The 16,292-nt window shown below is 41.2% G+C and overlaps 1 protein-coding gene across 1 annotated transcript; it reads left to right on the forward strand.

The window, feature by feature from the left end:
- Window positions 1-4,353: 4,353 nt before the first annotated feature.
- On the forward strand, window positions 4,354-15,770 carry larp6a (La ribonucleoprotein 6, translational regulator a). Its single transcript, XM_041792490.1, has 3 exons — window positions 4,354-5,264; window positions 9,401-9,599; window positions 13,832-15,770. Exons 1-3 carry the CDS (start codon window positions 4,519-4,521, stop codon window positions 14,927-14,929), a joined length of 2,043 nt encoding a protein of 680 aa, XP_041648424.1. The 5' UTR covers window positions 4,354-4,518; the 3' UTR covers window positions 14,930-15,770.
- The last annotated feature ends 522 nt before the right edge of the window (window positions 15,771-16,292 follow it).

A 16,292-nucleotide genomic window follows, 5' to 3' on the forward strand; every position in this document is an offset into this window, starting at 1 on the left:
ATTTGGACACATGCAAACAATTTTTATGACACCAGACACAGTAAAGTTTAAGGAAAAGTCAATGACAGACAGACTCAAAATTCTAAACAATACAAAGTTAAACACAATTGAATAACAGCCTCAGATAAATTTTATCTGATGACTGTCCTAGTTTTAAAGTAAAAGCCTGGTTAACAGAGATGTGATACTCTTATCTCACAAGGCTAAATCTGGGCTCACAAGAACAAGATGAGCTTTTACACTTCTTTTTTTTACTTTGATAACAGTATATATCCAGAAAATGTTTCTTTAATTGAAACTAAAGGGAAGTTGAGGCAGTGAGGAGAGGAGAAAAAATGGAGGAGTAAAGAACATCATCACTTCGCTGTCGCTGCCATCTCTAATTAAACACTATACCCTCACTGTGACTTCACACGGATGTTTAGCAGCGGATTTAATTCAAAAATAATTTATGTTCCCGGGTCTAAGGGTAAAGTGCAGCTCAAACAAGCACGCATGGAGGGCACAAGAAAATCTTGCAAGACAAATTTCACTTTGACAAGAAATGAAGCTCAGTGTTAATTCTTGCAGGACACAGTTGTCATACACCCAGCCGTGATCAGCTGACAGCTAGCTGGTCCCAATTACCAGCTCCCACAGCCAATCACAGCTCTGTCTCTCTGTATCTAAATATGATGTACTTCTCACTAATCCCTGTTTGCATTAATGGTGATGCACCATGCTGCTGCTGGCAAAGCTTAATCTCCTCCACCCCAGCCTCCTCCATCATAGCATAAAGCTTATTGCACCCTATTCAGATTGAAGCGACTATGGATTTAATACTTTTGAACTAATCTTATTGTATTCAGTATGCATTGTCATAAAAGTATCCATCCATATGGGGGTTTCTAGCCATGCGCTCCCTGGAAAGTCAAAACATGCTGCTTGACTAACCCAGGGGGCATCTTTTAAGCAGAGCTTTCATTGCCAAGTAAAACTGTATATCTATTTTGCGATAAAATGGTAAAATGTATGACCAGGGTGTTCCTGACTGAAATCCTGTGATGTTTTTGTCTTGCAAGATCTCTGGGCATGAGATCATAACTCTACTGGTTTAGCATTTCTGTGGAGAATGGTTTTACTGACTCAGTCAGGCTCTACAATTAACCAAGTAATTTGTAGTGAGCCTTACTGAGGTAAAACCTGAAGCAGGGGAGACTGCAAAATTCAGCACACACATGCCTGCATGTAGTATTGAATAAAAAAAAAAAGATAAATTTGAGATAACCATGCTGGCATGCTGTTTCTCTTGAACAAACGGCATGAAAAAAATCCAAATGTCTCTGCTTATTTGTTGCCACCCCCCTCCCTCTTTCTCCCACATTGTCTCTCTGCCCCCCCCCCCCCCCACACCAAAGATGATTGTACACAAGCTGGAGCCTTGTATGGCATGTGGTGAAGACAGTGAGTCAGACTGCCCACCAGCTGTGAGCACGGCTCACCAATGGGGTGGTGTAAAGACACTTCATGCAGGGCAGGGAGCAGGCAACAACACCAGAGTGGGTGATTTACAGGGCAATTAGGACAGAGGCCAGCAACAAGCTACCAAAACTTGAGATATTGCCTAGAGAGAAATGTTCAAATGTCTGTTATAGTGCTTTCAAGTCAACTCCTACATATGCTCCTGGGTACCAATCAACAAAACAGTGAATCTGAAATTAAAATCTGGATGAAAAGGTTTTTTTTTTTGAGGTTTCACTAACAAACAATGATCATAAGCTCTGTTCTCATTACTTCTGAATGTTCTAGAAGTTTTCGAGCTGCAAGCCGAATTTTTCACTTTCCTTGCCAACCCCTGAATACATTTTCTGCACGAAGGTGGGGTGAGCTAACATGTGAACACAGCAGGAAATATTCAGAAAAATTCATCACAAGCAAGTAGGAGGAGGCAATGACATTTATATCCTGCAATGGAGTGCGACCAGACAGTAATGAGCAACATAATACAGAATCTGAAACTGAGACCCCCTGCCCCATCTGACAGTAAGCATCTCCCACTGTGATATCAATGTCTAACTAACAACTCTGATAGATAATAGGAGCAGTCCAACTGAAATTTATAAGCAATTTTAGGTGTGCATATGTGATGCAGGTTATTTTGCTCTTACTTTTATTAAAACGTCTATTCAACCATTCTTCTTTGTGACGCCACCCAATCTCTGTCAGGTTGCATGAAGACTGGGCCATAGTTTTCATGTAGAACAAATAAGATTGTCCTCCAGGTTTTTCCAATATTTTTCTGCATTCAATTTACCCGCTACTTTTACAAACCCTCTAGGACTGGCTGCCTAGAAGCAGCCCCATAGCATGATGCTGCCACCACTGTGCTTCACAGTGGGGATGGTGTGTGTCATGTGAATGATCGCATGTAATGTTCCATGTTAATATAAACTTTTATTAGCATCTGTTAGCTAACCAACAGTAGCATATCATCACATCACTTTGCCTCTTTCATACATTAGTCATCGCTTACTACTGACGTCATCCTAAAGTGACACTCAATCCCACTGCGTATGCAGGTACATCTCACCACAGTGTGTTTGTGGCTTTTAATGGTGAAGAACCCAGGCAACAGTTGTTGGATGCAGTCTATCCCATCTCTGCTGCTGAAGTTTGTAACTTGTAACTCCTTCAGAGTAGCCATAGCCACAAGTTGTGAGGACAGCCTGATCTAGGCAGATTTACACATGTGCCATATTCCTTCCATTTCTTGATGATGGATTTAACTGAACTCAGGGGATGTTCAGTGCCTTTGTTTGTTTTGTATCGATCCCTAAATTATACTTTCAAATATCCTTTTCTCTGAGTTGCTTGGAGTGTTCTTTTGTCTTCATGGTGTAATGATAGCCAGGAATACTAGTTAACCAGTGACTGGATCTTCCAGACACAGGTGACTTTATACTAGCATATACTAACAACATTGCAAAGGATAATGGGGTAAAAGACCAGCTGTGCAAGTCTGATTGAGACCTTTCCAAACAGACTCAGTGTTGTGATTGCAGCCAAAGGTTAATCTACTGAATACTGACTTGAAGGGGGTTAAAATTTATGCAGTCACTTATTCTACATTACATATTTTGTTTAATTGACATTGCTTTGTAGAAATCTGTTTTCACTATGACATTAAAAAGGTTTCTGTGAATTTGGGTCCAAAAAATTGTATTCGCCATGATTAATTAATAAATTCAATAAAAGGCTAAGACATTCAGGAGGGTGGATACTTTTAAAGGCACTTTGTGCACTGTAGAAAATTCCTGGAAATTTCTAAACAGGCTGCCCTGAATCTTCATGGGCTGCATGAGTTGTTTACACATGCAGCTGAGACTTCCAAAAGACAAAAGAAGACGCTGTTGAAATGATGGACAAAGCAACGGTTCTATGATGACAGTTTTGCCTTTCTATCATTGCCACATGCAGTGTCACTCATTCTCCATATCAGCAAGCGTAACGTAGGGCATAAGCTACTGATAAACAGTAAAAATAGTGAAACTGTTTAATTTCATGCACTGAGATCACACTTTGCAGTGTATAAATGTATCACTCTTTTAACCACTTTGAGAGGAATTTTCCTCAGAGCTAATGGGTGCATTTTCACCTTAGCTCACCCGACTTTACATAGAGACAGTACGTTGGCAGGAGAAATTCCAGCTATAGCTTGGATGATTTAATGGCAATATGTGTTCACACAAACCAACATTTTGACATATTTTCAGGAGTTTGTCTGCATGTGGAAACCCTATATAATTATTTTTTTGGTTTTGTTTGTATAGATTTTGGTAGTTTATTTTGATTAGGGTAAACTTCAGTACTCATAAGTAACACTTAAGCCTTTCAAATATCATGTTTTTTTATGAATTTTCTTAGATTTTTTTCACAAGGAGCAACTCTTTGGAATTATGAAGCATTATGAATATGACCCCAGGAGATTGTACATGTATGAAAAGAGCTTTATTTAATCGTGTACCATATTGTAGCCTCTTAGGAGATGTACCTCCTTCATACATGTGAGCACATACAAGATATTTCAGTCTATTGTTGTATTGATCTCGAACAAAACATTGCTGTGAACTTGCATATATAGGTGTCATTCTAAATTTCTAAATTAATTTAGCAAAGTTCCTGAATAGCTTTATAACTGTTAATAATGCCAGATCGACCTGGGGTTTGTACACCTGACTGTGAAACAAGACTAGATTTTTTTTTTCCTTGAAAAACTCGTACTAGCCTCACACCTATTTCTTTCAGGCACTTGAACCACCTGCCCTGTTCGTGCAATCCGACGCTGAAAGCATATTATCCAATTAGAGGCGTTAGAGAAGGGGTCGTCCTTGGCACGGCAATTTGCCAATTAGAGAGGAACACGTGAAATAGCTCTCCTACTTAAAGACACTTAAACGACACAACTGTGTCTTTACATAAAAATGACCATAACTGTGAGTGGTAAAATAATATATACAAGTGTGAGTGAAAAAGACAAACATGCACGCTTTGGTGAACGCCTTCATGCGCTGTCTCTCCTTCCTCCTGCCTCCCTCCTGGCTTTGTGTCAGCTTTTGCTCGTGGGTTGGGAATGAGTGCGAAGAGACGCCGCCGCGGTCCAATCCCAGAGCTCGTTTCAAAAGCAGAAAGCCTCTTACATATGAGGAAGTAGCAGCCGTAGCAGCAGCAGCAGCATTAGAAGCCCGAGGAGGCTCCAGCCCGTCGGTCTCTCCTGGTCCAGGCTGCGTCTCGCTGGCTGCTAAAACCCCCGCTGCTCCTCAGGGCCCTCATTCGGGTCGGATTTGGATCGGGGGTCTCTGGCGAGCCGTGGAGCGCGTCTTTGGAGCCCCTTTGGTCCTTCTCCGCCATCACTGGTGTCCTAAGAAGCATCGAGCAGGTTTACGCACCCCGTATCCTGTCTGTGCTTTCGAGTCGAGCAACACGCAAAGCTTCCAGAGAGGCGCTGCTGCTACAACCGAGGAAGAGAAGCGAGCGGACGGAGGAAGAGCCCTGACGTATCCGGGGAACATGAGCGGGTCCGTGGGGATCCCTGATCTGTCAGCGGAGCCGGGCATCGACGAGGTAATCACCGTGGATCAGCTCACGCAGGAGATGGGAACGGTGACGATAACAGTGGCCATTCAAGCGGCAGAGGACGAGGAGCCCGAGGAAGTGTCCTCCAATAATATTGACTTCATCGGAGGCAGCTGTAGCGAGGATGAAATCGGAAGACATGACAAATCAAGGTTTGACTTTTGGCTCCTTTAAGTTGATTTTCTTAATGGCTGATGAAGCTATTTGTCAACAAGAGTAGTGAGCTCAATTGTACAAAATTATAGCCCACTAAAAATGGACTAATTGTGTGTTGATAGACTTTGATCATATTCTAAAAGTCAATTTGGTCCAATCAGTCTGTTCCGTATCCCAAATCATGCGAGAAAGACTGCTGAGTAAAAGTTTGAGATTGAATGAAACGTGTTGCTCTCCATGCCAACTCATTGAAACCTTTCTGACTGATATTAGCTTCTTATTTAATCCAGCTTTGGCGGGTAACAGCACTTGGTGGGCTGTCATTTCGTGAGCAGTGTGGGCACTGTTGAGTTATTTGGCTCGACTGAAAGAATGCCGGCTGAGTAAAGAGATACTGTCTAAATAAAGCCATACATGTGTAGCCTCTCAGTGTCAACAAAAGCCAGTCAACAGCATGACAATGTGCCATGAGGACAAAGCTAACCACAATAGTGGGTGTAAATCCTCTCAGAAAAATAATACTTAAGGGTTATTATTATCTCCTGGCAGCAGAAGAGTGTTAAACCACCTGTGGGCAGCATCCGTGCTGTTAAAGCAGACACCTGAAAGACCTGGAGGGAGGTGGAGGGCCAGATAGAGGAAGGATGGCACCTTCACTTTAATCTAATTCCCCTGCGTCATGCACTGCTATTTTTATCCTCTGGCCTATAAGTTGCCTTCTCAGAGTACGTGCGTAAAGAGTGAGTCAGAAAGACCAGAGGGGAAAATAAATCGTTCTGTCCAAATCAAGCATTAGTTTGTAGGTCACGCCTTATTGTTTCTTTAGCATGACACGAGTCTGCAAAACGTGCACCCAAATGCTCTGTGACTCTTCAGTAGCAAAGAACAAAGGGTAAGATCACCAGACAGCAGTGTGAGGGTTTGGTTGGATTAAGTGAAGAAAACTTGCTATTTCACTTAGTACTGCTGAAACATTTCTTCACAGACTTTAAGTAATAAGTAGCGATGCAGGGATTGTGAAAACTAAGGCACACACTGTTGTTCCATCATTTCTTTTGGCATAAGGCTTCCACTATGTCAACCAGTGGCACAGCAAGGGGGTTTTTATCCAGGGCTTAAGCCCCAGATGTTTTTTTTTTTGAAAGGCCAGAATCTTTTAGGCTGGTGAAAAGTATTTTTCTGTTTAGTTTTAAGATCACTAAATGCCAAATTAAATCATTTCAAGTACACAAATAGACATTAAAATATCATTTTTAAAGGCAACCTGAATAAAATCAAACTTTATATATTTTGCTTGTAAGAGCTTCCATTGCAGTATGAAATAGTTTAAAGATTGCCCTTTTAGGTTGAAAAAGTTAAAATTATTCATCTTCATTACAGTGTAGTGAGGCTTTAAAACGATGGGCACACTTTGAGAACAATTGCATCTGAAATAAATGATGTTGGCTGTAAAGAATGTTTTTTTAAGATGGAATGGATGCATCATTTTTGACCAAATGATGTATAGTTTTGGTGTTTCAAATCAAAATCTTTATTAAAGACTGCTTAAAAATAGGGCACATATCTGCCTGATGAAGAAAAACCTTGAGGGGAAGCATACCCCTAAACCCTCCTATGGTTGGGCTAAGCCCCAAATATCAAACACCCCTGACAACACCCCTGATGTCAACATTTTCCCTCATGGTAGACCAAAAAAAAAAAATCAAATCAGAGTTTGTCTAACTGGTCTCTTCTTATTTTATTCAGCAGCTAGATATACCAGATGTCTACATGAAGTTAAACATTGGTAACTGACATCTGTTGAACCAGGGTAGATATCCGATGCCATTAACCAAAGCATCAATGCATTGTCAGTTGTCCTCTTGAAGCAGCAAACTCATATCTTCAAGTTTAGTGTCAAGTCTACTGGTGCATGTGGCACTTAGATGGCCTAGTGGTTAGGTTTTGCACCATGTGCGCCGGTGGAGGTCCCAGGTGCAGGTCTGGCCTGTGGCTCCTTTCCTGCATCTCTCTACCACATTCTGTCTTTTCTATGGCAAAAGTTACAATCTCAATTAATTTGATTGATATGGATCACAATAATTAAACTTGATAACTTATTAGTTTTGCAATGTCTGCATCACGTGCATTTCTTAACCTTGATCACTCTTAAAACTTTAAAAACATAAACAAAAAGGAAACGAGTGACTAAAAATGAATGAAGTGTATAATATTTATTGTATTTGGGCTGGGCAATTAATGGAAATTTATAATTTTAGAATCATGCAAGCATTAAGTTGTTGTTTTTTTTCTGGAAAAATTTGCAAAAATTCCTACTTTTACTTTTTTGTTTTTGATTGAAAATGAGCCATAAAAAACATAATTCCCTTCCGTGCTTACAATTCATATTAAATTGGAAAAGAATCAGAATAATAGATATTTTTACAAAACTGTATAGCCTGAGTTTAATCTAATCTTTATAATATATAATGATTTATTGCTTGCTTGTTGAGAAATGCATAAGATGAGGAACTTAAGAAATAATCGTGTAGTAAATTGCAATGTTTCCCCGATCATTCAGCCCTTTATGGTAGCAATAAACAGTGGAAGAATTGGTTTGTGCATCTATTTCTTAGAACAGGTCTGTCAGTGGGTAGGATGTCCAGAACACAGTGATGACAATGATTGACCTTCAGGTAAACAGTCTGCTGTTTGCCTGAAGGTCAAATACAAACCCCCTTTTTTGCAAGTTGGACAGTATGCTGGAGTTTTCTTTGAACAACAAATGAAAAATAATAAATGGCCAAAGCACAACAATAAACACTAAAACATTTACCACATGACAAAATGAAGGTAGCATGGCATGGGGCCAAGAAACTGTATAATCGTGTTGTATTGTTTTTATATTGTGAGAAGCCAAAATTGTTGTCATTAGAATTTGATTAATTGCCCAGCACAAGACAAAGCTAACATCTTTTTCTAACTTTTTTTTTTCTGTAAAAATGTTTCAGTGAGAAAAAAAATCTTGTTCTGCTTTCTATTAAGAAAAATTTTTAGGCTTCTTATGCTTTTATTGATAAAGCGGTGAGTTGAGTCAGATACAGGGAGAGTGGTGAATGAACCCACGTATATAGGGCTCAAGGTGATCATTTAAAGCCCCTCCTTCCTTTGCCAGTCAAAAATATCATTTGCATTACATATTGATTGTGGAAAATGTTTAACAAAGTCTCTGCAGTGTGCAGTTACCACCTCACTTGACACCCCACAGAGGAAACATTCATCACAGTATAGAAATCATCAGTTGAGGTACTAGTCGTCTCGTTTGTTTTTGAGATGAAAACTCCCCATGAAGGCTTTAGGAGTGACTTAGAATTGAACTTCCTCCCAGCCTATTTTAAAAATAGTCCCGTCACATTCCTGCATGTTTTTGTTTTTCATTCACATTTTTGTATTCTCCGGTGCGTGCCTGTTTTATGTGTTTGACGGTGTTTCTCCTAAAAGCTCCTCTCCTGGCTGCCTTTATCTGGAAGTCTTGTGGAAGCTGTGAGCTCGTGCCAGCTCTGCGGTCAGCGTGCTGGAAAGCTGTTGACTGTGTGTGTGTGTGTGGGTGTGTGTGTGTGTGTGCGCGCACGCAAGGGAGGGAGGAGGTGATGAGTCATCCACAAAATTTCATTCAGACTCTCGCTCTAATCTTCAGACTACCTGTCCGTGCAGCTCCACAGCTCCTGCCAGGTGTCTGACAGGGATCAAACTGTGCCTGAAATCTTTGACTGTAAAATGTGGGCACCTGTTTTTTCAGATTATATGAAGGTGATTTAGTGTGTCACCATATTATATGTGGGAGGGAGAGCCTGTGACTCTGCACCCTTCAGATGGAGAGGTCTTGGCAGGTTCAGGGTTAGTAGATCACTGTTGGTCTGGCACTGTGTGAGCCTCAGCCTGTCATTGGCAGTGAGGACAGTTACAGAAGGAAAAGGCAAGATAACAATCTGGTCCTTCCAACAACTTGTAATCCTCCGTCTTATTGTGTTAATCAAAGAGAATGTGTAACAGTTGTAGTATTGGCAGTTAGGATATGAAGAATTCTGCTGTTCCAGTGTTGTACTAGAAAAGAGTCTCTGCTGACTCTGATGAATGTTTTCTTCCCACACAGTGGAGCCGGGACCAGTGGAGGGGAGCTGGAGGAGGAGAGCTGGCAGCCCCCGGATCAAGAGCTTATCCAGAAGCTGGTCGCTCAGATCGAGTACTATCTGTCCGATGAGAACCTGGAGCACGACGCCTTCCTGCTCAAACACGTCAGACGCAACAAACTGGGCTTTGTCAGCGTCAAGCTGCTCACTTCTTTCAAAAAGGTAACATCACTGAAAGGAAAGCACAGTATGAAATAGTTGCATACTGCTGCAATGGTAGATGGTATGCTCTGTAAGGCTGGCCACACATGAGATGATTTTCAAATCTGAAAAGATTTTACAAACGTGGGCGACCAGTTTCAAATAATTTTTCACATTAGATGACTAGTGTTGGGTAAGTTTTGGGTTTCTTCTGGTACTGGAGCTAAATCGATACATGTAACTGCCTAAACGGCACCTTAATCAATACTTTTGATAGAAAAAATGTGTGTTGAAGGTTGGTGGGAGAATAAAAGGTGTCTGGGTATCATAAATTATTTGGTGCAAGACCTTGAAAAGATGCCAGTAGAACATGGGATAAGTTAAGGAAACCCATGTAACTTCTTAAAATAAGAGGCTCAAGCAAAATTCATAAAATTGCATTGCATTAAAAGCAAAGTAAATGTCTCAATGTGATTATTTTCTTGGAAGGAAAATGCAAGCAGATCAGAGAGATCACTCCAGACAGCAAAACAATTAAGACATTCATGCTCAGTTGAAGTAAAGAGAGTGTACATAAACCACATAAATTCCACAATATATTTCTTGCCTTTCAGTTGGTAGGTTATCGAAATGGAGAACCAGTATCAGTGTTGTGATTCAGTCCAGTAGGTATTAGATGTGTTTGTACCGGTACCATGACGGTACCAGATTTTGATACTCATCTCCATAGATGACCCCACCATGTGTGAGACCACATCCTTGCTGTCTAAAGTAAAGATTTCACAGGGACGATTCCCCACACAACAGATCTTGCAGAATCTTTAGGTTCAGGTTCAGGTTGCTTTATTTGTAACTGTAGGTAGATTTGTTTTGCAGTCTTGTGTGATAACCTTGTTACAAAAATGCTTTTTTTAAAGATTTATTTTTGGGCCTTTTCATGCCTTTATTTGATAGAGTAAGGACAGTGGATAGACTCAGAAACAGGGAAGACAGTGGGGAGAGACATGCGGCAAAGGGCCACAGGCCGGACTCGAACCCGGGCCGCCCGCGTACATGGGTACGCTTTAAACCACTCGACCATCTGCGCTGCCACAAAAATGCTTTACAATTTAAATGTACTATCAACAGAATAAACCTGTTCTACTTAACAGCTCTGTAATGTGAGCCACTAGTTAGCTCCTATTTGAGTGCTGGTTTCCTTTCCACCATCCTTTGTCGTTGTTTTATCCACATTTTCAAAAGCTACATTGGTACCAAATAAGGAGCTGCTTGGGAGCCAAATAACCAGCTCTACTGAGCTGAGCCAAATGTAAGACGGACATCAGCTGAGGAAATACGGTTCAATGAGCTAAACCATAAAAAGAGACTGTACTGAACCAAACTGGATCATTTTGTGGATACAGACGTTGCATGAGCATTGTGACATCGCTTGTCCAGGCTTAGGGTGCTGCCATTTCTAGTTTGTTTTTTTTTTTTCTAGTTTTTTTTTTTTTTTTTTTTTTTTTAAACTTTTAGCCTGAATACTCTTAAGCTACGTTTGTGTCCCAAAAGTAGCTTAAGAATCAAGAATGTTTTTATTTTTGCACTTTGAACACTTGACATAGTCATAAACAGCTCAAACATGGCCTTTTTGGTAGCATTTCGCAATGTAGAAATCCCTTCTTGCCCCCAAAGGGCAATTCTCCGCTACTGTGTGACGTCATCTGCAAGGAACCAATAGGGTAAAATCCTGGCTAGGATAAAGTACAGTTTTATGTTTGTAAGCCGTTGAGCTGATTGGCGACACGCTCATCTGCTCACTCTCATTGGCTGTTGGGGATATTCCATTTTAGGCAGTCATACCTAGAATCATAACCATCAAACAGGTTTGATGGTTATGATTCTATCCACACTTGAAGATTATTTGGACAAATTATCATTTACAACAAACCTTGATTTGGGACATGCCCCTCTGATCGTCAGAGGGGGCAAATCTATCCTCAAGTCAGGCTTAAAATCATGTACTGTGTTGACAGCCTGAGCAGAGATTCTTTTAAAATGGAGTCATTGATAAATGCTGTGAGGACATTTAATTCCTAGTGATGGTAGAGGCAGATAATCTGAGAATTAAGTATCAATGACTGGCAGTTTCTGGTGTCAACTCGACGAGCTGTTGGCAGGATAATGATATTCTCATACTAATTCACAGCAGCTGGTGCCACTTTGGACTCATGCGTTCAGATTTGTTGGTTTGTTGTTTTTTTTTTATCTGTTTATGCCTCAAGTGAACTGAATCCCCCCACACACACTCATTACAAACATAAACAAAGATGCAAATGTGCAACCAAGAACACTGAGTTGACTCATTTTTAACATGAGTAAATTATACAGTGATGAACTGAGTAATGCAGTCAAACCAGAGTGTTTGAGCATGTGTATTTGACGTTATTTTAGAAAGAAATGTGCCAGTTCTTTACACCAGCAGTTCTCAACTGGTGGGTCAGATCCAAAAGTGGGTCACACAGATGTTTTCTCCAGGTTAAGAATGTGTGCCTGGAAAAAGGGGCAAAAAGTCTGATGCATGGAAGGCCGCAGGGGACTAAAACTGTTGTTCTGTCAGGTGTTCCAGTTTGATTCAGTGTAGTTTGCTACGCTAAACCCCCAAATAGTTTGTTTCAACAGACACCCGTACCATCACTTGCTGGGCGGACTGTCGAGGCTATACGTTTGACGTCACAGGCAGGGTGAATCTACTGTTCTAGCTGCTGAGTTGAAGAAAGGATGAATAACAGAAATCAGTTGGAAATAAGCAGCAAACTGCTTTATTTCAACTTAAAAAGTGCTTTTTTAAATAACCACATCTTAACTATGTTAACCTCACAGTATAGATACTCAGCTAAAGGAATATGTGTACAGCAACGTTTTGAGTTGTAACAGGACATTAATAAAGACACCATGTGAAGCTGGGCTGTTACTTTAGACACCATAAACATTTAGTTGGTGATTGATATAATCTGAACTCAACCCGCTATTCCCTCCTCTTACCTAATAGGTAAATTAAGGTCTTAAATTTCAGCAGATTTTCCAGACTGTAAAAACTTACCTAAGTTGACGTAGCATCTATGATAACAGATTGTTTTACAGCTTTATTATCCCTTAGTCTATATTAACATGGTTGCTTTTATATAGGAAATGGTCAAAAAACTGTCAAGTCCATCAGTATTCATCACAGATTAAATAAAGTAGCCTTTGTTAATTAACTTGATTTCTATTAGAATTTACTGTACTGTGAGAATTTGTCACATTGAAATAAACTTAAGGTTTAACTGGTGCAATTAAGTGAGAGACATTGATTGCAACAATTGAGTGCATTGATCTCATTTAAAATAGGCTACAGTCCGAAGTATTACAGACAGATTTAACAACCACAAAGTGATCTTTTTACAGGTTACCTAATGTAAAAAGAAGTAAATGCATCACTGCAATATGAAGAATCAACTGATTTCGGGATTATAAAATTCCTACATTAATTCAGTATGGATCTCTGAGTCCAGATTTCCCTAATTTGAGTGGATATTTGGATGTTTTTCTCTCGTTTTCACCAGCTCCTCATAGAGCAGGCAGTCATGTTCTGCAGCCTGGCTAAGCAGTTGTGTCATGCACTGAAAGTGACGTCAGTGCAATCCTCTGTTGTATGTGTTATAGGTAAGCTTGGCATCCCCACGGAAGGGTCCAAAAAAGTGGGACAATTCCGGTCATTTTCTTTGGGACCCTCTCTAACTTTTGATAATGGACTCGCAAAAAAGTGCGTACCATGCCATACTGAACTGAACCAGACTGCTCAATGGAAACGACCTGTAACAGTCCATATATTTTATTTTACTTCATTTCCTGTTTAAGTTTTGGTTGTTTACTTGAGATCTTGACTTGTCTATGTTGTTTTCTTAGGATAACAGATAAATTGAATGTGTGCCTGTCCTTCCAGGGCTTCTATAATGATATGCTTTTAAACATGATTGTTTTGTGCTGTTCCTTTGTTTCATCTAAGGTTCAAACTGTAATGTTTTTCAGAAAATAAATTTCAATTTGGTTGAAAATTTCTGAAAGCTTGGATCAGTTAAGAAGGTGGTGGTGGGCCTTGAGGATAGACCAGTTGAGAACTACTGCTTTAAACCAAAGTTTCCTGACTCTCAGATGAACCTAATGGTTCTTAGATGGCCCTCTTAAATTGCTTAACATCTCACCCTTGTAACACAATCATTGTCTCTGTGCAGGTGAAACACTTGACTCGTGACTGGAGAACAACTGCGTACGCTCTGAGACACTCCAAGATACTTGAGCTGAACGATGAGGGCCGTAAGGTGCGGCGTAAATCAACAGTGCCAGTCTTTGCAAGTGAGTCTCTGCCCAGCCGCATGCTCCTGTTGAGTGATCTACAGAGATGGCCAGAGCTGGCTGCTCTCACTAAAGAAAACGGAGGCAATGAAGGTGGAGCCACTCAGCAGGAGCAGCTCATGAAGCTGCTGCTGAAAGCATTTGGAACATACGGCGCCATAGCTTCTGTAAGAGTCCTAAAGCCTGGGAAGGACCTCCCAGCAGACCTGAAGAGGCTAAGCAGCCGTTACACCCAGCTTGGCACTGAAGAGTGTGCCATTGTGGAATTTGAGGAGGTGGAAGCTGCTGTTAAAGCCAATGAAGCTGTGGGGAACGAGGACGGAGCAGCCAGTTCTCTGGGGTTGAAGGTAGTCCTGATTGGTACCAAGCCACCCAAGAAGAAGGTACCTAAAGAGCGACCACGTGAGGAAGTAGGGATGCGCAAAAGTCGCTCGCTTAACAGCAGGGTGAGAGAGCTGCAGTACCACGGGGACGACTCAGCCTGCAGCTCCTCAGAGACTGAGAGCAACCCCACGTCCCCGCGACTGGCCAGGAAGTCTCAGTCCTGCAACAAGCTTAGTCCAACCACTGCAGGCATCTGCTTCCAGAATAATCACCTGAGCCCAGGTATGTCCCCGCGAAACAGTCCCTGGTCCAGCCCTCGTGCCAGTCCCTGCCCTCAGCGCAAATCTCCTCACTCCCACAAGTCTCCGTTAGCCAGCGAGGGCAGGCTGAGCCCGGAGCCTGGCCGCCGCTGGGCAGACTACTCCTCGGACAGTAGCCTCACTCCTTCAGGGAGCCCGTGGGTTCAGCGTCGTAAACAGGTGGCCTCTCAGGAGAGCAGTCCGGTCGGCAGCCCCATGCTGGGTCGAAAAATCCAGAATGCCGACGGTCTACCTCCGGGCGTAACAAGGCTGCCGAGGGGTCCTGATGGAACCCGCGGTTTTCACTGTGTCACTGTTGGTGAGAGAGGGAAGACCGCTGCCACTCAGACTTGATATTCGAGCAGCTTTATGCATCCCCAGAAGAGAAGTGATGGATTGGATATTTGAGCTGTACTTGGCCGTGTCGCTCAGCCCCCACCCAGCATTTGAGACTGTGTAGATATAATTTTGTTGAGTGCATCAGTTCTCAGTCTTTGTTATATTTTTATACAACATTTTCAGTTACCATGGTAACATAGGTGATTTACCAATGTAAATTTGAGTGAATGTAAATGGATATTGCTTTGAAATGGACCATGTCCTCTGTTCGACTGTTATCTAGTCTTGTTTAACATGGGGCGGGCTGGAGAGGGAATTCCACTCTTATTTTAATTAAAGTGTCCTCTGTCTTGTGTGTAAGAGCTCACAACATTGTCTGTCTGTGGATGGTGTGTAAATGTGTTTGTGGTGTAAGTGGCGTAGGCACATGGGCCCGATAGAGATATCACCATATGCCTTTTCTGTATTTGTCTACTGTGAGCAGTATTTTTACATGCTATTTAAACTGAGGCCATAATCGCTCCACTGTCATTAAGGTTAGACGGTCGGACTTGGACATGTTTTTTTAGTTTTTTATTTTGCCTTTTTTAATTTCAGTGTTTTCAGTATGCTTTGGCACTTTGTGGGAAGGGGTCTCTTTAGCCCTGTAAATGTTTATTTGTTCAGCAGATGTCTGCTTTATTTATTTTTTAGCTTCTTTAGTTTTTTTTTGGCATATCTGTTTCCATCAGTCAGCGCTCACAGTGAGGTTTGAGGGATCAGGTCAGGCAGTATGAATGCTCGTATGTTCTTGCCTTTACATCTGAGCTGGGGTATTTGTACAGTGAAATTCTTATTGTACAAATAAATCACTAAAACTGCAACTGGCCTGTCTCCTGTTTTTGTTTTTGACACATTTTAGGTGGCCATGGTGATCTGAGATGACAATAAACCGTACTATTTTTCCTTTTTTGACACTGGTATGAAGATTCAAATGAAGTATTGTTTCTTTGCCAGGGCTGTGAGAGCTTTCCAGACTTGGAGAACAGATTTGGCACAGATTTTCTATTTTGAAATGGATAGCACAGATGGGGGGATGAGAGGAGGGGGTTAAGGGAGCTATATCAATCCTCCAAGAAGAGATCAAATTAACAAAACGGTGGAGCAAACCAGATGCATGACATATTTATTCAGATTGCCCATTTCTTGTATACATGTTTAAGCTTTTACAACCCATCGACTTATTCTTTAAAAAACAATGTTGAATGCAAGGTTAGTCATAAAGAATTATGTTTTGTTACTTTATGATACCATGGGTTTTGAAAAATCTTTTATTTTATTATTCTATACTTTTGAGAGTACCAAAGGTTTAAAAAATCTCTATTTAAGATAACCACGT

This window comes from Cheilinus undulatus, linkage group 1 (assembly GCF_018320785.1).
Source record: "Cheilinus undulatus linkage group 1, ASM1832078v1, whole genome shotgun sequence".
Taxonomy (NCBI): domain Eukaryota; kingdom Metazoa; phylum Chordata; class Actinopteri; order Labriformes; family Labridae; genus Cheilinus; species Cheilinus undulatus.

Bases quoted from the DNA above. Each gene is read 5' to 3' on its own strand.
- larp6a (XM_041792490.1), top strand. From the start codon at position 4,519: ATGCACGCTTTGGTGAACGCCTTCATGCGCTGTCTCTCCTTCCTCCTG. The intron at 5,265-9,400 runs GTTTGACTTTTG...CTTCCCACACAG, and splicing joins GGAAGACATGACAAATCAAG to TGGAGCCGGGACCAGTGGAG. The intron at 9,600-13,831 runs GTAACATCACTG...GTCTCTGTGCAG, and splicing joins TGCTCACTTCTTTCAAAAAG to GTGAAACACTTGACTCGTGA.